The sequence below is a fragment of the Bubalus kerabau genome, chromosome 6, assembly GCF_029407905.1.
Source record: "Bubalus kerabau isolate K-KA32 ecotype Philippines breed swamp buffalo chromosome 6, PCC_UOA_SB_1v2, whole genome shotgun sequence".
NCBI classification, from domain to species: Eukaryota; Metazoa; Chordata; class Mammalia; order Artiodactyla; family Bovidae; genus Bubalus; species Bubalus kerabau.
In genome coordinates this window covers 100,418,997-100,443,409 of record NC_073629.1, presented here as the reverse complement: position 1 = coordinate 100,443,409, position 24,413 = coordinate 100,418,997, and the positions used below count along the sequence as shown (strand labels likewise).

The following is a 24,413-nucleotide window of genomic DNA, read 5'->3' as shown; positions in this document are numbered from 1 at the left end:
TTTTTTGTTTTTTTGTTTTCTTTTTTGGCCATGCAGAGACATTACTTTGCCAACAAAGGTCCGTCTAGTCAAGGCTACGGTTTTTCCTGTGGTCATGTATGGATGTGAGAGTTGGACTGTGAAGAAGGCTGAGCGCCGAAGAATTGATGCTTTTGAACTGTGGTGTTGGAAAAGACTCTTCAGAGTCCCTTGAACTGCAAGGAGATCCAACCAGTCCATTCTAAAGGAGATCAGCCCTGGGTGTTCTTTGGAAGGAATGATGCTAAAGCTGAAACTCCAGTACTTTGGCCACCTCATGCGAAGAGTTGACTCATTGGAAAAGACTCTGATGCTGGGAGGGATTGGGGGCAGGAGGAGAAGGGGACGACAGAGGATGAGATGGCTGGATGGCATCACTGACTCGATGGACGTGAGTCTGAGTGAACTCCAGGAGTTGGTGATGAACAGGGAGGCCTGGCGTGCTGCAATTCATGGGGTCGCAAAGAGTCGGACACGACTGAGCGACTGAACTGAACTGAACTGAGTGCAGCATGTTGGGAATGTTAGTTCCGAAACCAGGGATCAAACACACATCCCCTGAATTGGCAGCTCGGAGTCTTAATTGCACTCATCTCACACGCTAGTAAAGTCATGCTCAAAATTCTCCAAGCCAGGCTTCAGCAATACGTGAACCGTGAACTTCCAGATGTTCAAGCTGGTTTTAGAAAAGGCAGAGGAACCAGAGATCAAATTGCCAACATCCGCTGGATCATGGAAAAAGCAAGAGAGTTCCAGAAAAACATCTATTTCTGCTTTATTGACTATGCCAAAGCCTTTGACTGTGTGGATCACAATAAACTGTGGAAAATTCTGAGAGATGCGCATACCAGACCACCTGACATGCCTCTTGAGAAACCCGTATGCAGGTCAGGAAGCAACAGTTAGAACTGGACATGGAACAACAGACTGGTTCCAAATAGGAAAAGGAGTACGTCAAGGGCTACAGTTTAGAGGGTCGCAAAGAGTAGGACATGACTGAGCGACTAAAAACAACAGCAGCAAGACCAACAAAAGATCCCTAGCTGGGCGGGATTTGCACTCGCGTCGTATTGGAGGGCGGAGCCCCAAGAGAGTCAGCCGTAACGCTCTCCCCTTTTCGTCCACGGTGGGGCACACCACCTCTCCGGAACCTGAGCGTCTGCTTTTGAGGTTCCGGTCGGAATTACAAAGCAACGCACGCCGACATGGCTGCGCTCGTAGTGAGAGGTGTTCGGGACATGCTGAAGCGTGCGGACTTCGCGACGGTCCCGCGGAGACAACGACATAAGAAGAAATGGGTAAGGTCCAGTGACGGCAGCCTTTTACCGCCGCCCCTCGGGAAACTTCTCCAGCCCTGTCATATCTCGCACCCTCAGTTAGTTCGCTACTCCAGCGCCTCTGGAACGCTTTGGGTCACCTTTCCCCCACCCCTCAGGCGGCGTGACTAGGTGCCTTCTCACCTCTGTAGTCTTCGCCGCTCTCCGCCTTTTTATTTCGTCACAAGTCTGCGGCTGCCCCTCTAGTTAGGTCTGCGGACTCCAGACTCCGCCCCTCTAAGTTACGTCATCACCTCCGCCCTCATTTTTTCAGTTCTGTCACGCCTCTTGTTTCCGGCACTTGGTTACCTTCCCCGGGACCCCCCACTAACCTTTCCACTTCCCTTCCTTCCTTCCCCCCTCCCTCCCCTTTTTTCCCACCCTACCTCCCCTTCCCTCTTCCCCCATGACCTCTTCTCTTCCTTTCCTCCTAGACCTTCCTGCCCGGCCGTCCTCTCCGCTAGGAAAGTGACGTAGCGACTTACCCTTCCCTCCCGGGTCTCTGCTGCCCTCCGGGAGAGGATTCAACCCCATTCCTCACCCTCGAGCTGCCTCTGGCTCCCAGGAAAGGTTATAGCGACCACCTCCAGACCTTTCCCCCAAACCAGGCAAAAGGTTAAGCGACTCCTCCCACCTTATGGGCTCTCCCCACTTGTCCAGAGCCCCTTTCTCTGGCCTCACTTGTAGCCCTGAAATTTCTTCCCTAACCGGCCAGCCCTCCTCCCTACCCCGACCGATTCTTTCCCGGCCGCCACCGCCCTCCTCCCCAACCCCGCAGGCTCTTCCGCGCCCAGGGGGATGTTTTGAACCCAGTTCTCCACACCTAGGAAGGCCCTCCTGCCGTGAGCCTATCCTGTCGGGTTCTTCCCCTCCAAGTCCTTGTGTTGAGCGGTTCCGCCTTGTGGGGTCACCCCCTGCCCGTCAGCGCAGCCCTCATTGCAGCTGGATCAGCCCTCCGAGAACACCACGTCCCTGTCCCCGAGACCCTTACATAGACCAGCACAGTTACCTCTGTTACTATGGTGGATACCCTCCAGCCCTGGTAACCAACCCGGTGACCTCCCCACCCCTTACTCATGTGCCTTTGGAAACTGGCCCCGTGATTTCACCGCCTCTTACTCATAGGTCCTTGGGAACTGGGCTTGTAATTTCACCTCCCCTTGCCTATCGGCACATGGAAACTAGACCTATAATTTCTCCACCTCCTCAGAGGATTTTGGATACTGGGCCCATGACCTCTACTCTGCTTACTTCCTGGTCCTCAGGGAGAAGTTACAATGATCCTCCTCTTTCCTCAGCATCTTCCCCACCCACTGACAAGTTTTACCATGGCCATGTTAAGCGTCCAGACTCTCAGGAACCTAAACCACAGCTTGACCCGACTTTTGGGAAAAATTATTGTGGCTCCCCACTTTCTTCTCAACCAGGCACATCTAGTTGTCCCAGCTCACCTCAGGAGGGCTCTTATCACTATTCCCATCTTCCCCCAGAGGCCCACATACCTGCCCCTGGGAACCCTTACTATGCCATCCATCTATCCCCTGGGAGTACTGGCAACCCCCAGTTACAGGATTCCAGTAAGTCTTGCTTTGAGTCCATTTATTCCTGGGAGACTGGTGGGAGCTCTTATCTCCGAATAACCCCAGGTGCTATCATTTCTGGTCCCACCTGTCCCCAGGAACCACCTCTTCCCCTGTCCTCCCACTGTCCTTGTTCTGCCTTCTTCCCTTCACCTCCAGGCAACCAGTTTATGAATCCACCCCCGTCACCCCCCTGCAGAAGCTGTAAGGAATCCCCTCTCCCTGTGCCCGTTTGTCCCCAAGCAAAGTCTCCCAAATCCTCAGAGGTAAAACAACCACATTCTCCCCACAGATGTCACTCCCTGGTTACCGAGCACACTCCTGACCAGCCCAGCGCCCCCAAGCCCAGCTCCTCTCCTCCACCTCCCTCCCGCTCTTCTGGCATCTCTGGTCCTCCTTGTATGGTGACAACCATCACAACTTGCTCAAATTCCTGCCCCAAAGAACTTCCCCAAGGGACTACTGCACCTTCTTTGGTTCCTAGAACCCTCAAAACAGTTATCCCTGCTTCCCTTCCCCTTCGCCTTCCTTGTGATCCTATCTTACCCAGTAGTTATGCTCAGACCAGCCCCCGAGGACCCCCCTGTAGTACCCATGTATATTCCATGGTTCCCCCCACCCCCGATCCTGGCCTACTCTCTGGTCCCCTCAATCAATGCACAGGTCCCCTTCAGTGTCATAACCAGCCTGTGGTGCCCCCTGGTGGCACTTATAGCACTCCCCGGGGCCCACTCCAACCTCATCGCCAGCCTGTGGTGCCTCCTTGTTCTACCCACATCTATTCTTTTATCCCTTTGAGAACACCCTTTGACCCCCAAAATTTACCCATTGCCCCCAGAGCCCGGGGTCACCTTGATGCTATGCCATGTGGCCTCCACGTCTACTCCATGGCTTCTCGAGACTCCCACAAGGAGTCCTCCCAGATTCCCTACAGCTGTCCTGTGCCTTCAACCAAGAGTTCCAGCTGTAGCACTAATGCCAGCTGTAGTTCACTTTTGGTTATTAGTGAATGCCAAAGTAGTGACAGCAAGAACATCCACCAAAGCGCAAGTGGGAGCCAGAGTGAGAGTGCCCATTGCCCTAGCACAACTTGGACTCAAAGAAAGACTTTCCATCTTAGCAGAAGTCGGAGTGGGAGCAATAGTACCCAAGAAAGCACAAATAAAAACCGGACAGAGAGTCCTCTACATTTTGAAGATCAGTGCCAGAGTGAAAGTACCAGACCTAGCAAAAGTCAGGGCCCGATCAAGAGTGCCCTTCGTAACAGAAGTCGGAGCCCAAGCAAGAGTCCTCACCGTAGCAGAAAGCAGGGCCAGAGCAGGAGCCGGAGCAAGAGTCGTCCCCACTGTGGCAAAAGTCCGAGGCGGAGCAAGAGTCCCCACCATAGCAGAGGTCAGGGTCGCAGCAAGAGCCCCCGCCGTAACAAGAAATGAGGGCAGAGAAGGAGTTCCAAGCAACCCAAAAATCTAAGCCAACACAAAATTCATAGACGGTAACAGGGCTGCCAGCCATAGTAAGTATATTCCAGCTGTGGCATCCAGGGCCAACTTGTGGACTCCTCAGCTGAGATCTTTTTCCTCTTTCAACCTATTTCTGTACACTTCAAGCCTGACTCACGCCCCTCTCTGCGGCCCCCGTTAGCAGTCGTTCTGTAAGTCTCCACTTTGATTCACACTTCAAGGTTTCTGTGAGCTCTTCTCATCCTACCTTCCTGGAATCTGGGGACTTTCCCTAGATGACCCTCAGCCCTGTGATACTGAACATCGTGGTGTCAGTCACTGCATGACCTTTAGGTAAGTTACCCTCACCTCTCCACCAAATGTAGAAGGTTGATATTTTTTGTATCCCACTGCGCTGTCTCTTGTGGTGCTCATCTAAGCTAGGAGATGTGAAAGTGCTTTAGAAAATGGAAGGACTGTTCAGAAAGAAAAAAAATGTCTTCCATCTTTAAATCTGTTCTTTGCCCAGGGCCTCTATAGTTGCTACCAACCTTCTATAGACTCTACTTAAGAGTCCTCTCCTAGGTCTCAAGGAATGCCCTTATTTTTGGTGAACCCCACATGCTATTGTGAGAGCTAGAGTTTACTTTCACAACGCAGAGTTAGAAAGGCCAGTTTCCCACTACTTTTCTCATACACTTTTGCTCTGGCAGGCAGAGGCACGATGCAAAGGCAGGAGTGGGCGCTTAGCTGGACCCATGTTTGCCGCAGCACTCCAAGGTGGTGGTGGGCTCAGGCAGGAACGGGATAGTGAGGCCTAGAAGACTTATAGCCCTGTTCTCTTTCTTCCAGGCTTCCACAGAGCCCAAATTTCCTGCTACTCAACTGGCTCTGCAGAATTTTGACATGACCTACAGTGTGCAATTTGGAGATCTCTGGCCATCAATCCGGGTCAGTCTCCTCTCAGAGCAGAAGTATGGTGCACTGGTCAATAACTTCGCTGCTGGGGATCGTGTGAGTGCTGAGCTGGAGCAGCTGAATGCCAGGGACTTTGTGAATGAAGCTGTCTTCCACAGGGAACCAGAGCCTGAGAATAGCCAAACTACTGCTCCATCCCCTGCGTCCTGGGCTTGCAGTCCAAATCTTCGTTGTTTTACTTTCACCAGAGGGGATGTCAGCCGTTTCCCTCCTGCCAGGTAGGATCTGGATCGAGGCTGGGGCTGTGCTGAGTGTCTGCCAGATGTATACAGGAAGAGATGCAGTTCTTGTCCTGTTTAATAGGGATCCTAATATTGCTAATATTTACTAAGTGCTTATATGTGTTGGGCCTTACCTCCTTTTGTTCTGTCAGCAGTCCTCTGAGGTGGGTAATATTACTGTTTTTCTTTCGTCTTTGAGGAAACTGAGGTGCAGGGAAGTTAAGGTTCTTACTTCTGTAGGTCCGTTAGGTAGTAAGTAGTATAGCTAGTATTTAGACCGAGGCAGTCTGACCCCTGCACATTGAGGGGTCAAAGTACCTTCACTTTGAGCCTGGTCTGTGCTACTGCCTAAGAAAGGAAAAAACCCTCATACTTCTTATATGAGCACTTACTGCACCCTCTCTAGTTAAAATGTGTTATTTACAATTGCTTTCTTATTTTGCCCCCATCAAAGAGAGTAGAACAGGTAACCTCATGATACCAAAGAAGTGGGCCTTGTTTAGGAAACAGGGCTTGCTTAGGAACACAAAGTTAGTACTAGACTGGGGAAAAGAAAGGAGACCTTCCAGACATCTTATCCAATGCTCAGATGTATATGAATTTGAATGAAAAAAGATTCTGTAATAAAATGCTAAATTGTGTTTTAGAAATTGAGAAAAGGAGAGCTCAGTGGTAGTTGTAGGATGTGGGAGTTGATATTTGAAGGAGTGTTTCTTTCATTCAGCAAATATTGTCTACCAAATGCCAGGCACTCTGAAGTGCACAAGTCACCACAGAACTTGCAGTGTAGTGAGGGAGATAACTTGACTATTTATGGTTGTGATAAGTGCTACAGAAGAAAAGTACAAGATGCCATGAAGTCTTATAGTTAGAAGATCTAGTGCTGAGGAAGTGAAATTTAAGCTAAGACCTGAAAATGAATAGGAATTAAAACTGGTGGCATGGGGTTGGGGATGGGAGTGTGAGGCTACAGAAGTCTGTGCTCTGCTTAGTCGCTCAGTCATGTCTGGCTCTTTGCGACCCCATTGACTGTAGGTTGCTAGGTTCCTCTATCCATGGGGAGTCTCCAAGCAAGAATACTGGAGTGGGATCTTGCCAACCCAGGGATCAAAGCCAGGTCTCCCACCTTGCAGGCAGGTTCTTTACCATCTGAACCAAATAAGGAAGGTTTTACTGGCTATATGGGATTATGGACTTTTTCTCTAAAAGGAAGAGGGAGCCATGAAAGGGTTTTTTGTTTGTTTGTTTTGTTGTCGTTTTTATTTGGCATCTGGGATCTTAGTTCCTTGACCAGAGATTGAACTTGTGCCCCCTGCAGTGGAAGTACAGAGTCTTAACCACTGGCCACCAGGGAAGTCCCAGCCATAAAGGTTTTAAGCTGGAGAATGATGTAATCAGCTTTGAATTTTAAAAATATCATTCTGGCTGCTGTGTGGAAAATAGGTTGGAGAGAGGCAAGGCTAGAAATGGGATTGTAAATTAGGAGTCTTTGCAGTAGTCTTAGTGGCTGGTTTGAAGGAAGGCTGTATGCTTAAGAGAAGTAAGAGATGAGGCTGGAAAAGTACATGGGAAGTCATGTATGGGAATCTTGAATTCCAGGAGCTTGCAGGCTGGGGAAAGGGGAGTTTCTTGGTGGTTGCTTATAAATGACTGGAATACCAGAGCTGGGTAGCTTTATACCATGTTCCTTTTATTATATATTGCTGTAAATGGCCAATATGTATTCTAGAGAACCACTGAAGAGGGGTTCAGAGCAGAGGAAAGGAATAACATAGAGTGATTATAAGCATGGGCTTTGGAGTTAAGAAAACCTAGGTTTGAATCTTGTCTTCACCACTTATTGATATTAGATATACAGGGCCTCGCTGTTGGTCCAATGGTTAAGGCTCCAAGCTTGCATTGCAGGGGCCACCATGTTGATCCTTGGATCCCTGGTTGGAGAAGTTTTGCATGCCACAAAGTGCGACCAAAAAAAAAAAAAAAGACATGTGGCATTGGATACCTGAGCCTTGGTTTCCTTATCAGGAAGATAACTTGGAAAGTAATGATAGTAATAGCTGACAAGTATAGCTCACTATGTGCCAGATACTGTAATAAGCATTTGACTTCTGTTAATTCATTTCATCCTCACACTAATCCTATCTAGTACATACTCATTACAGATGAGGAAACAGGTACAGAGAAGTTGACTGATTTGCTGAAGGTCACACAACTGATGAGCAGGTGGGCTGGATTTGAGATCCAGGTAGTCTGGCTCTGGAATCTGAGTTCTCCTGCCTCATAGGGTTGTGGTAAGAATTAAATCAAATGATGTGTATTAAAAACCAAGTATCGTCCCTGCAATATAACACTCATACGTAGTATCTCTTACTATTGATGTTATTGCCATCAAAGTTGTGTTTCAGGAAGATTGTTTTAGTCACAGTGAGGAGGGCATAGATTGGAGCAGGGTTAAAGGCCGATTTGAAGGCCCTGGCTTTAGGCAGATCCATGGAGTAAGACCATGTTGTTTTCTAAGTTGCCTGAGGACACTCTGAGAGCAGGGGGAAAGCAGATCTCTGTATTTGAATTTTTTCCTTCTTGTCTTGATGGATTCCCTGTAAATCAAGGGGATCTTAACCTCTGGGAAGTTCAAAAATGTATTCACGGAGTTCAGGAACCTCCTGAAATTGAAAAGTTGTTTTGCTTTTCTTTTTAAAATTTTAATTGCAGGATAATTACTTTACAATGTTGTGTTGGTTGCTGTCATACAACAACGTGAATCAGCCATAAATATACTGTGCCTTTTTTTTGAAAAGAGATATTGTAGCTTTTAACCGATTCTTAAAACTATGAACCAGCCCCCCCCCCCCAAAAAAAAGGTTGAGTTATGCTTCTTAAAGAAAGGAATTAAAATAAATTAGTAAAAGGAAGGAGCTTGATAAGAATGGGTTTTGTGAGCCAGTACAGCTATGATAGCAATTCTATATTTTTCTCTGATTTCTTGTCTTTCTCCTTTGTGAGGTACAAGGCACACAGTTTCACAGACAATTCAAGTGTGAAAGGATTGTAGCTCTTGTAGCTGATCCTTAGTGGTACTGTCTCATGTCTTGTCACATCTTTCTCCCAGGGCCTTCCTGTCAGGGCATCAAGGACCAAGTTTTCTGTCTCCTTTAGACTGTCCCCAAAGGCTGTCCGTGCTGAACGGTGTCTCAGGCTGAATGACTGCACCGCAGTTGCCCTTACGACAGCTGTGGGTGAGGAGTCCTTCTGTGACTGTCATGTTGTTGTCGTCCCCCTCTACCCTAATGATTGCTGCCTCTATCTGTGTGTCATTAGCTCTCACTTGGACTCTCCTAACAGCCTTCTCACTGGTGCTGTGTTTCTAATTTGCTCTTTCTAGCCTACCTAGCTTTCTAAAACTCTCACTAGCCGATCGTGTGATTTTCTTTAAAAAGTTTTGGTAACTGCCTACAGGTTATAGTCCAAACTTAATATCTGTTACAACCTTGGCCTCTATCTGCTTTCCAACTTCAGTCTCACGTACCTTGTATTTCTCAGTTCAGTTCAGTCGCTCAGTCGTGTCTGACTCTTTGCGACCCCATGAACTGCAGCATGACAGGCCTCCCTGTCCATCACCAACTCCCGGAGTTTACCCAAATTCATGTCCATTGAGTCGGTGATGCCATCTAACCATCTCATCCTCTGTCGTCCCCTTCTCCTCCTGCCCTGAATCTTTCCCAGCATCAGGGTCTTTTCCAATGAGCCAGCTCTTCGCATCAGGTGGCCAAAGTATTGGAGTTTCAGCTTCAACATCAGTCCTTCCAATGAACACCCAGGACTGATCTCCTTTAGGATGGACCGGTTGGATCTCTTTGTATTTCTACACACCAGATTTCTCACCGTGTCTGAAAGAAGCTATGGGTTTGGTTCTATGCCTTTGGTTTTTTTGTTTTCTTCTGCTTAGAATGCACCTCTTCCCCACCCGACTCCCTTTTTTTAACCTAATGAAAATCCATTGCTTCGTCCAAACTTAAGTCAGATAATTTTAACTCTGACAGGCACAATGGATGGCATTCTTTTCTGAACCCAGAAAGAACTTTGTATCTCAATATGTAACCTAATAAAACTGAGTTCCTACCACACGCCATTCACTGTTTCAGGTGTTGGAGATGTTATAATGAACAAAACAAGATGAAGTCTCTACCTTCACTCTAATATAGCGAGAGAGAAGGAGAAAAATACACACACACACACCCCCCCCATACTTACAAAGTGAATAATAAATACTTTAAAGATAGATGGGAGTTCAGTTCAGTCGCTCAGTCGTGTCCAACTCTTTGCGACCCCATGAATCGCAGCATGCCAGGCCTCTCTGTCCAACACCAACTCCTAGAGTTCACTCAGACTCACATCCATTGAGTCGGTGATGCCATCCAGCCATCTCATCCTCTGTTGTCCCCTTTTCCCCCTGCCCCCAATCCCTCCCAGCATCAGAGTCTTTTCCAATGAGTCAACTCTTCGCATGGGGTGGCCAAAGTACTGGAGTTTCAGCTTTAGCATCATTCCTTCCAAAGGACACCCAGGGCTGATCTCCTTTAGGATGGACTGGTTGGATCTCCTTGCAGTTCAAGGGACTCTCAAGAGTCTTTTCCAACACCACAGTTCAAAAGCATCAGTTCTTGGGCGCTCAGCTTTCTTCACAGTCCAACTCTCACATCTGTACATGACCACAGGAAAAACCATAGCCTTGACTAGACAGACCTTTGTTGGCAAAGTAATGTCTCTGCTTTTCAATATACTATCTAGGTTGGTCATAACTTTCCTTCCAAGGAGTAAGCGTCTTTTAATTTCATGGCTGCAGTCACCATCTGCAGTGATTTTGGAGCCCCCAAAAATAAAGTCTGACACTGTTTCCCCAACTATTAGGGGCTGCTATTTTCAGATAGAGTGGTCAGGGCATACCAGTGCCTCTTTGGTGAGGTAACTTTCGCGGAGGACCTGAAAGAAGTGAGGAAGAAAATGAGGTATGTTTGGAGGAAATATGCTGCATGCAGAAAGCAGAACAACTACAAAACAGGAGTATGCGTAGCTTAATTAAGGAATAGCAAGATGAGTAGTGTGGCTGGAATTGGGTGAGTTGATTTCTGTTTTAAAAGGCTGGCTGCTATGTAGATGAATGAGTGAGTGAGTACATAACTGAGGGTGGGTCGGAGAAATGAGTTTTTGCTACATAGAGCTCAGTAATCCCTGAGGGTATGGACTTGAGACCTTGACTTCCAGTGGGTCTCCTGACTTGGCCTTTCACTCTAAGGTGGTCTGTTCTCTTCTAGGCTTGGCAGCCTGGGTCTCATGGACTACTACCTGATGGATGCTGCATCCTTGCTGCCTGTCCTGGCCCTTGGCCTGCAGCCTGGTGACACCGTGCTTGACCTGTGTGCAGCCCCTGGGGGGAAGACACTAGCATTGCTTCAGACTGGCTGTTGCCGTAAGTTAGAGGGCTGTGTCTTGAGCAGGGAGGGCTCCCCTCCCCTCCGTCCCCCAGTCAGGGGCTCATTGAATATGATGAGCTCTCTGGTCCAGGTCAGAGGTAGGGTACTTGCTAAGCTGGTTTGTTTTTTCTGTTTGCAGTGACTTCCTCTCTTTCTCTGTCAGGTGGCCAAGGAAGACTGCCAAGCAGAGCAAGGTCTTTGAAAGCAGATTAAAGCAAAGCCCTGATTAATCTACCACATGACATTTTCACCCCTCTGCATCTTTTCCCTTTGTCTATAAGTTCCATTTTCTTAGCCTGACAGCTAAAATGATAAGATCTGGCCACAGCAGTCCTTTAGAGCTTTAATATGTCATTCTTTCCCAGGCTTTATGTGCTTCAGCCATATCCTGCTACTCTTTGTTGCCTGAATAAGGCTCTGCCTTTGCTCATGTTACAGATTCTCTCTGGAATAGCCCCATCCTATCACCCTCTTAGCTCTCAAGCCTCAGCTCAAGTGTGCCACCTCCTGGAAGTCTTCTCTCATGATCTCTGCTGGCCAGCTGCGAAGTGTGTCTTCTGTCTCCTGCACTCTCACACCCTGAGCATCACCCTTGAAACAGTATATTAGCCTTGCATCAGAGGATAATGGGTATACATGTTCTTTCTCCCCAAGATAAGGAGTTCCTTGAGGACAGGTCTAAGACTTACTCAGTAGTATAGCTCAGCCTGGGCCTTGTTCATTGTAAATGTTCATTTCAACCATCCATTTGCTGACATCCTGCCTTAATATAAACAGTATTTTTATCTTGAGAAAGATTCACAAGGAGGCTGTGATTTTTATTTATTCATTCATTCATTCATTTCTTGGCTGTGCTGGGTCTTTGTTGCTGTGCATGGACTTTTTCCAGTTGTGGCAGTTGGGGTCTACCGTCTAGCTGCTGTGCTCAAGATTTTCGTTGCCGTGACTTTTCTGGTCACAGAGCATAGGCTCTTGGGTTCATGGGCTCAGGAGTTATGGGACACGGGCATAGTTGCCCCGCGGCATGTGGACTCTTCACCCCATGACCCCTGCGTTGGCAGGCAAATTCTTAACCACTGGACCACCAGGGAAGCCAGGAGGGAGGGGACGGCTGTGACACTGACCCTGGAGCTCAGCCAGGCTTCTCTGCCATAGCCTTTTTTACTGGACCTGGACTCTTCTTTTCCAGTTCTTATCAGCCAACTTGCACAGTTTGAATTAGCTTCCAGCCTCAAGGTAGGCCCTACAGGTGATTCAGAGAGGTACTACATTTGATTTCCACATTCTGGAAGTCCAGAGGGAATGAAGAAATGTTGATATGGCTTAATGGGTCCAATCACCCTAGGCTGGGCTATGCTGATCTGACTGACTGCTGTGAAAATTCATCAGAAGGGGGAATGGATAAGGTGGAGTTTCTTGGATGAGGAGGAACTAGAACTCAGAAGAGGAAGAAGGGCCAAAGAAGTAATTGAGAGTTGCTTTTCTAAAGGAGTTAGAGATAGGCCCAGAACTGGAACCCAGATTTTCTCTCCTCAATTGATATCCTGCTGCAAATTCTTCTTGAGCAGAGAATCCAATTTTGACTTCTTTGAGTGCCCTCAAAAATTAGGACGTATTTCTTTGTGGGGAGACTAAAGTGGTTCACTCACTAGATAAAAGTATGTACTCTGTAGTTCTTCACCACAGTACCCACTGCTCTCTTTGATTCCTTGATTCCGAGGCCAGGTATCAATTGCCATTTATCATTAAGCTCACAGTAATATTTTTCTTAGAGCCAAGAGTGAAGTGAAATATTTCTCAAACTCGTGTCTATCACAAAAGGGAAAGTGAAAGGTAGATGGTGAATCATTCAGGTTTAGGCTTGGTTGTATACAATAGAAAACTCAACTAACTGACTTAAAGAAGAAATGTTTATTCTTCTCTTATGTAAGAGAGCTGGAATATAGGCAGTCCAGGACTGGCATGGAGGCTCCACAGTTATCAGGGTTTCTTCTTTTCTTTTTGCAACCTATTTTATTGCTGTCTTCCATCCTCAGGATTGCCTCATGCCTCCAACATGACTGCTTGACTACTGGAATTCCAATCATTACATTCAAATTCCAGGCAGGAAGAAAAGTCTGGACAAAAGGGGCACATCTTCTGATTGTATCAGCTTTTTATTTATTTATTTTTAATTTTTTAAATTTAATTTTGACTCTACTGGGTCTTTGTTGCTTGGTGGGTTTTCTCTCATTGCCACAAGCAGGGGGCTACTCTCTAGTTGTGGTGCACGGGCTTCTTATTGCAGTGGCTTCTCTTGTTGAGCACAGGCTCTGGGGCGTATGAGCTTCGGTAATTGTGGCACATGGGCTTAGTTGCCCCTCGGCATGTGGAATCTTCTCAGATGAGGGATCAAACCCGTGTCGCCTGCATTGGCGGGTAGAATCCTAACTACTGGATCACCAGGAAAGTCCCTGTATCAGCTTCTGTTTTTTATATATAATTTTTATTTATTTTTGGCTGTGCTGGGTCTTTGCTGCTGGATGGGCTTTTCTCTAATTGCAGCGAGCAGGGGCTGCTCTCCAGTTGTGGTACGTGGGCTTCTCATTGCGGTGGCTTCTCCTGTTGCAAAGCACGGGCTCTAGGGCACACAAGCGTCAGTAGGTGCAACCTGTGGTATTAGTAGTTGCGGCTTCTGGACTCTAGAGCATAGGTTCAGTAGTTGTGGAGCTGGGGCTTAGCTTCTCCATGGCATGTGGGATCTTCCTGGACCAGGGATTAAACCCATGTCTCCTGCATGGCAGGTGGATTCTTTACCACTGAGCCACAAGGGAAGCCCTGCATCAGCTTCTTTTAAACATCTTACCAGAAGTCCCACACAGTAATTCTGCCTACAACTCACTGACCAGAACTTAGTCTTATAGTTTTACTTAGCTGTAAAAGGAGGCTTGGAAATGTAGTCTTTTGGGGGATATTGCTCCCCTCTCTCTCAAATAAAATTGGAGTTCTGAAACTAAGGAATTGTTGTTTAGTTGCTCAGTCATGTCTGATTCTTTTTTTTCCTCATGGACTATAGCCCTTCAGGCTCCTCTGTCCATGGAATTTTCGAGGCCAGAATACTGAAGTAGGTTGCCATTTTTTTCTCCAAGGGATCTTCCTGACCCAAGGATTGAACCCATGTCTCTACGTGTCCTGGATTGCAGGTGGATTCTTTACAGCTGAGCCGCTGGGGAAGCCCATACTAAGGAATAAGAGTAGAATTTAAGTTGGGGGTAGATAATATGTAGTATCTACCAAAGATGAAGAGAAATGTATATTTCAAGAAAGGTGAGAGAGCATATTTTTTAAAGAAATAAATGTTTTAGCCTAGTCTGCTTTGTTTATTTATATAACCTTTCTGGACTAAGTTGGTGTTTGCCTTTGCAGCCCCCACTCCAGAGTGTCTAGTACTGTGCTTTGCATATAATAAATGTTTCTCCTCCACTTGCCCCTGCCTTGGGGGTCTGCGTTGATTGGCTATGCCTGAGAATTTGTCTGACTCTCCATCAGCACCGTTGCTGGTGGGATGCTTTGTTGTGCAATGGCCTCTGAAGTTGCTTTATACCTGCAGGCATAAGATGTTCCTACTACCCAGAATGTCTGTAGATGCCGTGCAATTCCTGTCAAGAGTCCAAGGGTGTTTTTTTTACAGAAGTAGAAAAAACAATCCTAAAATTTATACTCCCACAGGCAATCTCGCTGCCAATGATCTCTCCACGTCACGAACGAGCAGGCTACAGAGGGTCCTTCACAGCTATGTGCCTCAAGATGTCAGGGATAAGAATCGAGTTCGGGTCACATCATGGGATGGCAGGAAATGGGGAGAACTGGAGGGGGACACCTATGACCGGGTGAGTGATTCCTGACCTGGGACATCCAGCTAGCCAAACCTGGCATTCCCTCCTGGTGCTAGGCCCTGAGCGGGTAGGATCTAGCCATATGTATTTGAAGATGTAGGGCTGATTGTGGACCTGGCCAACTCTCTTCCTTGGGTGATGTGATGAAAACAGCCATCTGCAGAACTGTCAGTTCAGCTTAGATGACTGCCTGCTATCTTGATTAGAGGGAACAAAAAGAGTTTGAACCTGTCTGGCTGGAAAAAAATTAATTAGCCTTATTTTATTTCACTACTCATTTGGCTGCACAGTAACCCTCATTAAAGTAAGTATGATTAAGCTCATTTTATTTAGTTTTGAATATTTATACAGTACATGATGTAAAATGCAGAAGGCTCAATATGGTATCTGGAGAAAAGCGTGTTTCCTTCTTAATCCTGTCTCACAGCTGTCGATTTCCTCTCCCTATATATTATGTCTGTATTTTCTTCTGTATCCCCTTAAAGTATTTTCTTTGTGTATATACAAATATAAATGTGTATATAAAAAATAATAGGAATGGTAGTGTATTATGCTTACTATTCTGAACTTTTTAGTTAATAATATGCCCTGAAGTCAAACTTTTGGTTTTGTTTTTGGAGTATGATTGCTGGATAACAGTTTATATGTACTTAGGATATTGACAGAGGTTACTGAATCACTCCCTGTGAAGGCTAAATCAGTTTCACTTCTACTGGTAATGAATAAGGGCACTATTTCCTCATATCCTGCCACCATTGGAGTTATCCAACTTTTTGTTTTTTGCGGAAAGTCATTTTACATCTTTAAGTTATTTATATTTTATTTATTATTTTTTAAATTCTTATTTTTATTAGAGTATAGTTGCTTTACAGTGTTGTGTTAGCTTCTGCTTTATAGCATGGTGAATCAATTATAGCATGGTGAATCAGTTATATGTATCCCCTCTTTTTTTAGATTTCCTTCCCATTTAGGTCACCACATACCATTAAGTAGAGTTTCATGTGCTCTACAGTAGGTTCTTATTAGTTATGTGTTTTATACATAGTAGTATATATATGTCAATCCCAGTCTCCCAGTGTATTCCACCCCCTCTTCTCTCCTGGGCCTCCCTGATAGTCAGTTGGTAAAGAATCTGCCTGCAATGCAGGAGACCCCAGTTCGATTCTTGGGTCGGGAAGATCCACTGGAGAAAGGATAGGCTACCCACTTCAGTATTCTTGGGCATCCCTTGTGGCTCAGCTGGTAAAGAATCTGCCTGCAATGAGGGAGACCTCAGTTCTTTTCTTGGGTTGGGGAGATCTCCTGGAGAAGGGAAAGGCTACCCACTCCAGTATTCTAGCCTAGAGAATTCCATGGACTGTATATGGGGTTGCAAAGAGTCGGACATGACTGAGCAACTTTCACTTTCCCTTCCCTCCTTGGTATCCGTAAGTTTATTCTCTGCACCTGTGTCTCTCTGCTTTGCAGGTAAGTTCATCCATATCATTTTTCTAGATTCCACATGTAAGTGATATTTTATTTGTTTTTCTCTTTCTGACTTACTTCACTCTATATGACAGTCTCTAGGTCTATCCTTGCCTCTGCAAATGGCACAATTTTGTTCGTTTTTATGGCTGAATAATGTTCCATTATATGAATATATATATGGGAAGATTCCCCTGGAGAAGGGCATGGCAACCCGCTCTAGTTTTCTTGTAGGCTTCCCAGGTGGCTCAGTAGTAAAGAATCTGCCTGCCACTGCAGGAGAGGAGGGTTCGATCCCTGGGTAGGGAAGATCCCCTGGAGGAGGAAATGGCAACCCACTCCAGTAGTCTTGTCTGGGAAATCCCATGGACAGAGGAGCCTGGCAGGCCATAGTCCATGGGGTTGCAAGAGAATCTGACATGACTTAGCAATTAAACAACAATAACAGTATATATGTACAACATCTTTATTCCTTCGTTGATAGACATTTAGGTTGCTTCAGTGTCTTGCCTGTTGTAAATAGTGCTAAATGAATATTGGGATGCATGTATCTTTTGAATCATGGTTTTCTCTGGTTATATGCCCAGGAATGGGATTGCTGGGTCATATGGTACTTCTGCTTCCCAGGTGGCTCAGTGGTAAATAATCTGCCTGCCGGTGTTGGAGATACAGGGGAGGTGGGTTCAATCCCTGGGTCGGGAAGTTCCCCTGGAGAAGGAAATGGCAACCCACTCCAGTATTCTTGCCTGGAAAATCTCATGGATAGTGGAGCCTGGCGGGCTACAATCCATGGGGTCACAAAGAGTCGGATGCGACTGAGTACACACACACACAGTAGTTCTGTTTTTAGTTTTTTGATGAACCTCCATACTATCCTCCATAGTGGCTGCACCAATTTACATTCCCACTAACAGTGGAGGAGAGTTCCCTGTATTTTCTAATCGGCACATTCTAAAAATATTTATTTAAAATATATACTTCTAAAAATATAAAATATATGTATACAGCTATTGCCTCTGTGTTGTCATCTGACGCATTTTTCTCTTCTGTTCAGTTCTTACCATCTTGCCTCAGCCACTCTAAGACATGGAAAGAAAGACCAAGGCTTATATAGCATCTTGGATAGCTTGAGAGACCTGCTTCCCATCTGTGTAGGAATCCCCTATTCAGCCTTTTTGGCATACAGGCAGCAGAGTAGAGGGAGCATGACCTCTGCTGTCGACCTAACTTGTTTTTGTATCACAGAGGTGCCACTTATTGACTTTGAGACAGCTGCTTGATCTCGGTGAACTTCAGCCTCTTTGTTTGTAAAATAGAAAATGATTATTATGAGGATTAATAATGAGCATATCCCGGGAAAGTGCTCAGTACATCAACTGGCCATGAAGATTAAACAGGTAGTAGCCATCATCATTATTCAGCGTGTGTTTGCATACTTTTGGTGACAGGGGCTCACTCAGGTTTTGTGTTGAACACCTCTGCTATTAGAAAAATTCTTTCTCTTACTGAATTAAAATCTCTAGATTTTATGGTATATGGCTGAGTTCAAGGATTCTAGAGTCAGACTGCTTGGTTTGGAATCCTGGCTCCATCACTTACCAGCCAGAGAAGTTAACCTTTCAGTTTAAACTTCAGTTTCTTCCTCTGTAAAGTAAGGATAATATTAATGCCTATCCCATAGGTGAAGATTAAATAGAATGCATGTAGAATGCTCCTGGCATATAGAAAGCATTTAAAAATATTATCATCACAGTCCCTTTTATTTTTATTATTTCCATTCATTGATTCTAGCTATGCCTTCTATAACAATGCACTGCCTCCCATTTCATGTGAAATGGAACATTTCAGACAAACATTTCAGATGTTTGTCTGAAACATTTCAGATGTTTGAAAACAGCTTTAATGTCCTGAAGATGTCTTTGTTAATTTATTCATTGAACAAATAGTTGTGTACCACATACTGTGTTAGGCAAGTGTTAAGCACTTCAGATTCAAAGAAGAATACTATCTCAGGACTCCATACACTCTTGGTAATTTCATTTCTACCCCAGCTCTACCTGGCCATCAGCTGGAGTGCCAGAGCTCCTTATTTTCATGGCAAGATAGACCTACCTGTCTTCCCACTTAACAACTTCCCTTTTATATATGTTGCATTTATACCTTTTCCAATCTCTTTATATTTAGCCTTATTAAATAACTACCCTTTAGATATGTCTCTCATATACTCCCTAGAATTGGGTTTTGCTTTTTGAACCAATCTGAAAATTTTTCTCTTTTAAAACAATTAATGTCCCTGATATATTTGGTTTTGGCTCTGTCAAAGTATTTACTGTGTTTGTTTTACTTACTGTTTCTTTCACTGTGTAATCTCTTAAATTTTTTTTTTTTATTTAGGAAGGTTTATATTTTAATTCTACATTCAGTTCAGTTCAGTTCAGTCGCTCAGTCGTGTCCGACTCTTTGCGACCCCATGAATCGCAGCATGCCAGGCCTCCCTGTCCATCACCAACTCCCGGAGTTCAGTCAGACTCACATCCATCGAGTCAGTGATGCCATCCAGCCATCTCATGCTCTGTCGTCCCCTTCTCCTCCTGCCCCCAATCCCTCCCAGCATCAGAGTCTTTTCCAATGAGTCAACTCTTCGCATGAGGTGGCCAAAGTACTGGAGTTTTAGCTTTAGCATCATTCCTTCCAAAGAAATCCCAGGGCTGATCTCCTTCAGAATGGACTGGTTGGATCTCCTTGCAGTTCAAGGGACTCTCAAGAGTCTTCTCCAACACCACAGTTCAAAAGCATCGATTCTTCGGCACTCAGCTTTCTTCACAGTCCAACTCTCACATTCATACATGACCACTGGAAAAACCATAGCCTTGACTAGACAGACCTTTGTTGGCAAAGTAATGTCTCTGCTTTTGAATATGCTATCTAGGTTGGTCATAACTTTCCTTCCAAGGAGTAAGCGTCTTTTAATTTCATGGCTGCAGTCACCATCTGCAGTGATTTTGGAGCCCAAAAAATAAAGTCTGACACTGTTTCCCCATCTATTTCCCATGAAGTGATAGGACTGGATGCCATGATCTTCGTTTTCTGAATGTTGAGCTTTAAGCCAACTTTTTTACTCTCCACTTTCACTTTCATCAAGAGGCTTTTTAGTTCCTTTTCACTTTCTGCCATAAGGGTGGTGTCATCTGCATATCTGAGGTTATTGATATTTCTCCTGGCAATCTTGATTCCAGCTTGTGCTTCATCCAGTCCAGTGTTTCTCATGATGTACTCTGCATATAAGTTAAATTAGCAGGGTGACAATATGCAGCCTTGACGTACTCCTTTTCCTATTTGGAACCAGTCTGTTGTTCCATGTCCAGTTCTAACTGTTGCTTCCTGACCTGCATACAGATTTCTCAAGAGGCAGGTCAGGTGGTCTGGTATTCCCATCTCTTTCAGAATTTTCCACAGTTTATTGTGATCCACACAGTCTTTTTAATCCTGCCGACGGGTATGTGAAAAAATGCTCAACATTGCTAATTTTTCGAAAATGCAAATCAAAAATACAGTGTGTCTTCACACTGGTCAGAATGGCCATTATCAAAAAGTCTACAGATAATTGAGACTTTCCTGGTGGTCCAGTGGTTAAGACTCCATGCTGCCAATGCATGGAGTGCAGATTTGATCCCTGATCAGGGAACTAAGATCCCACATGCTGTGTGGCATGGCCAAAAAGATTAAAAAAAAAAAATTGTCTACAAATAATAAATGCTGGAGAGGTTGTGGAGCAGAGAACCTTCTTACACGGTTGGTGGGAATATAAATTGGTGCAGCCATTATAGAAAACAGTATGGAGGTTCCTTAAAAAACTAAAAGTAGAGTTGCCATGGGATCCAACTATCCCACTCCTGGACATATGTCCAGACAAAACTATAATTAGCAGCATTATTTACAAGAGCCAAGACTTGGAAGCAACCTAAATGTCTATTGACAGATGAGTGGATAAAGATGATGTGATACATACGTTAAATGGAATATGCCTCAGCCATAAAAAAGAATGAAGTAGTGCCATTTGCAGCAACATGGATGAATCTAGAGATTATCATACCAAGTGAAGTAACTCAGACAGAGAAAGACAAATCACTTAACAAGTAGAATCTTAAAGATACAAATGAGCTTATTTATAAGATGGAAACAGATTCACAGGAATAGAAAACAAAGTTATGGTTACCAAGGAGAAAGAGGGATGGGATAAGTTAGGGGTTTTGGGTTAGTGGATGCAAACTACTGTATGTGGAATAGATAAACCAGGGTCCTGGGAGTTCCCTGGTGGCCTAGCGGTTAGAATTCTGGGCTTTCACTGCTGTGGCCTGGGTTGAATCCCTGGTCAGGGAACTGAGTGCCCACAAGCCACACAGCACAGCCAAAAGAAAAAAGGAACAAGGTCCTACTGCATAGCACAGGGAACTATATTCAATATCTTATAGTAGAAAAGAATCTGAAAAATAATATATATGTGTGTGTTTGGTTTTTTACTGAACCTCTTTGCTGTGTACCAGAAACCAACACAACGTTATAGATCGACTATACTTCAAGTTGGAAATAAAAAGAAGCCATCAGCTTCAGCTCTGGAGTGCCTCCTTGGATTTGTACTCCTGGTTTTTCTTTGGCTTCTATGGATTTCTCTAATTTTCTTTGACCTATGCATTTAAAAATATTGACTATTTTTAAAATGTATTTTATCTATCCTTTTTAGGTATTTTGTATTACAAGGGTTTCAGGAAACAGAGGGTATTGTCATGTGGTTTCTAAATATCCCAGTGACCCTTCTCTGAGCTTTCCTATCCCTTCTCTGAGCATTCTTATTTAATTAACGTCTCTTTTTCTGAACGCTAGTCCCATCACATTTCTTGAGATATGACCTGACCAGAGTACAAGGTAATCATTTATCTTACTCTGTGTGTGCTGTATCAATTCATGTAGCCAAAGAATGCATCTGAATATTGAACCCTGGGTCATTACTAATTTACATGGAATTTGTGCTTAACTGAAAATTTACAGATCTTTTCCATAGATGATTTTTACTTTTTTGAAATGTAAATATAGGACTGATTTTTTGGGGGAGGTCAGGGGCTCTTTTTGTTTTGTTTTGTTTTGCTGCCCATCACAGAGTAGGCTTTTAATAAATAAATGCATGACTTTGTTTATTTTTGGCTGTGCTGTGTGACTTGTGGGGTCTTGGTTCCCTGACCAGGGATCAAACCCAGGCCCTGAGCAGAGGAAGTGGGGAGTCCTAATCACTGGACCACTGGGGAATTCCCCAATAAGTGAATGACTTTGCATCTCTCACTTTAAAACTTTTCCATGTTGAATATGACATTGTTTTAGAATAAGATAATTTTGAATCCTGATCCTGTTACTCAGTGTATTAGCTACCCTTTGGGCATTATATCATCTGTAAGTTGGATGTTTTTATTCAAATAGCTAGGGACAGAGTTAAGGACAGAGCTCTGAAACACGGAAGACTTCTTTTTAGGTTGATATCAATTATTTAATTACAATTATTTATATGTTGGTTTTGGTTTTTTGACCAGCCATAAGTATACCTAGATGTACTATTTCCCCACTCTTTATTTCAGAGTTGTCCATCAGGTTAAAGTGAGAAGCTTTGTCAGATACTCTGCAGTTGGGGGATGGGCCAAGGGAGCACTCTGCTGAATCCTCCAGGTCAAGGGACTAAGATAGCCCTGACCTAAGGAAGAGGAGCCTGTAAGGAGCTCTAATTCTTGCCCTTTTACACTCCTGGGCAGGTGTTAGTGGATGTGCCCTGTACCACAGACCGCCACTCCCTTCATGAGGAAGAAAACAACATCTTCCAGCGTTCGAGGAAGAAGGAGCGGCAGATGTTGCCTGTGTTGCAGGTGCAGCTTCTTGCGTGAGTAACAGATTTACAAAAACTCAGAGCTTTGGGAAAAGAGTGATCTGGGAGTCTGGGGTTCTCGAAGCTGTTGCCAAGACCATCACCCATAGAAGGGTTTTCTGTTTGGGAATCTGCCTGAAGGAGACAAACATCACAGGATGGTCTTCCTCTGGGACATAAAAACTCTATGTGGTAGAAATACATAGCAGGATGGACTGCACAGATTGACTTTTACCTCCAGGCTAACCCCTAACCCCATGTCAATGATTAACACAATTTTGAAATATGTACTGAGGTCAAGGCTCTGTACAGCTGGGATAAGAACTCGGTTCATAGCCAGTATCAGAGTTTGGTCTATAACTGGAGTCAAAGATCAGGTGACTGTTTGAAGACAGCTTTTGGAGGAGAGCCCATGGAGTAAGGTTAGGTTACTCTCTGCTTTGAGAACAGCTTTTCAGATGATGTCATTGTGGAAGGCACACAGAGGCTAACACGGCCACCCATCCCACAGCTGGCTCCCCATCCTTCCATCTTCCGTTACCCTTCTGCTTCTGGGAAGCTCATTAGTCACTGCCACTCTCTCTCTCTTTTTACAGGGCTGGACTCCTTGCCACCAAACCAGGAGGCCACATTGTCTATTCTACCTGCTCACTTTCACATTTACAGAATGAGTATGTGGTGCAAGGCGCCATCGAGCTCCTGGACAATCAATACAGCATCAAGGTTCAGGTGGAAGACTTGACTCACTTCCGAAAGCTTTTCATGAACACATTTTCTTTCTTCCCATCCTGCCAAGTTGGGGAGCTGGTAATCCCAAACCTCATGGCCAATTTTGGGCCTATGTACTTTTGCAAAATGTGTAGAATGACGTAGCATTGCCCTGTTCCTGAAGTCCTGGTGTAGGAAGACTGGGTGTACTCTTGTGGAGACCAGTGGTAAATCTCCATCCCATTCAAGTCTTTCTATAGATGGTTTTCAGCAGTAGGAAGTAGGAGTTTTTCTGTCCTGCTGTCCAATTGTGGAGCATCAGCAGGTTTCTAACTCATTACAACCCACTTCCAATCCCTACGCCCCATCTTTGAGCCTGTACTAAAGGTTCCTGCCCCATTAGGGGTTTAGGAGGAGGAACCAGTATGCTGTAAACTTGGGAAGAAGCGTTTAGCCAATAAAATTGTTGAAGCTCCATCAAGCTGGGGCTAAAGTTTGGGGGGTCTCATGTCAGTCCAAGTTTTGTTAGTTCCTCTTGTACCAGGTGCTGCTACTGAGCACTAGCTCTCAGGTACCCAGAGTCCAGGACCTCAGCCTGGTTATAGGCCTCTGGTTACACAACCCCTCTCACACTTGAGATGAGTTTTGCATGATAAGTCTTGAGCAGTTGAAGTACCTACACAAGCCTGCCAAGTTTCTCCATATGGCCCATGATCTGATTTCAGGAACGAGTAACTGAAAATGTTAAGCCAGTGCATTATAATCTGCTTACTTAACATCAAGAAAGCTCTCCAAGTGAATAATTCAGGCATCCTCCTACTAACAACAGCACTGTTGCCCAAATCTGGCTGGGAAGCTGCTTCTGCCACAGGCTGTGATACTCTGTTGTGTGTTTCTTCCCTTGTTCACTCCTCTAGTAAGTATTCCTTGAGCTCCTGTATGACAGGTGGCCAGGGAACTGCTGGGGATGCATGCTTGGGACTGTGGGAGAAAATGAGGCCCCTTCATTCTTCAGAATGGCAGCTCTCTGAGCACCTAGGAATTGCCTAATGTCTTATTTTGTTATCTTCAGGGTTTTTTTGCTGTTGTTGTTCCTGGTCCACGACTGAGCTCTGGTGCTAGTTCTCTGGCTAACCCCAAATCCCTCAGAGCTATTCTCCCAGCATCACAGGCTCTCATCTCACACTGTGTGTTTGGAGCAATATTACATCATGTAATGCCTGACTGTTAGTTGTGTTGTTTTTGTAACTTTAGCAAAAGAAGGCAATTCTTTAAAGGTAGGGATATTAAAAATTGCTTATGATCACTTGCAGATACTACTTTTTTTATTAAATTTTTTTTCTGAAAAACTGATTCTTGCATGGAAGAGGATTCTTCCTACTTTCCTTAACCCTTCTCTTCCTCTTTCTGTCTCTCCTTTTGTTCTTTAAGCCTTTCC

The 24,413-nt window shown here is 44.9% G+C and overlaps 1 protein-coding gene across 2 annotated transcripts; it reads left to right on the top strand.

Moving 5' to 3' along the window:
- Nucleotides 1–1,166: 1,166 nt before the first annotated feature.
- Nucleotides 1,167–24,326, top strand: NSUN4 (NOP2/Sun RNA methyltransferase 4). 2 transcript variants are annotated; one of them, XM_055585990.1, is made up of 7 exons: nt 1,279–1,316; nt 4,596–4,707; nt 5,206–5,549; nt 10,865–11,019; nt 14,732–14,892; nt 22,158–22,282; nt 22,864–24,326. In XM_055585990.1, exons 3-7 carry the CDS (start codon nt 5,260–5,262, stop codon nt 23,138–23,140), a joined length of 1,008 nt encoding a protein of 335 aa, XP_055441965.1. In that variant the 5' UTR covers nt 1,279–1,316; nt 4,596–4,707; nt 5,206–5,259; the 3' UTR covers nt 23,141–24,326. The 2 variants fall into 2 exon arrangements, with proteins under 2 accessions (XP_055441964.1, XP_055441965.1); XM_055585989.1 differs by lacking the exon at nt 4,596–4,707 and having other exon boundaries at nt 1,167–1,316.
- The last annotated feature ends 87 nt before the right edge of the window (nt 24,327–24,413 follow it).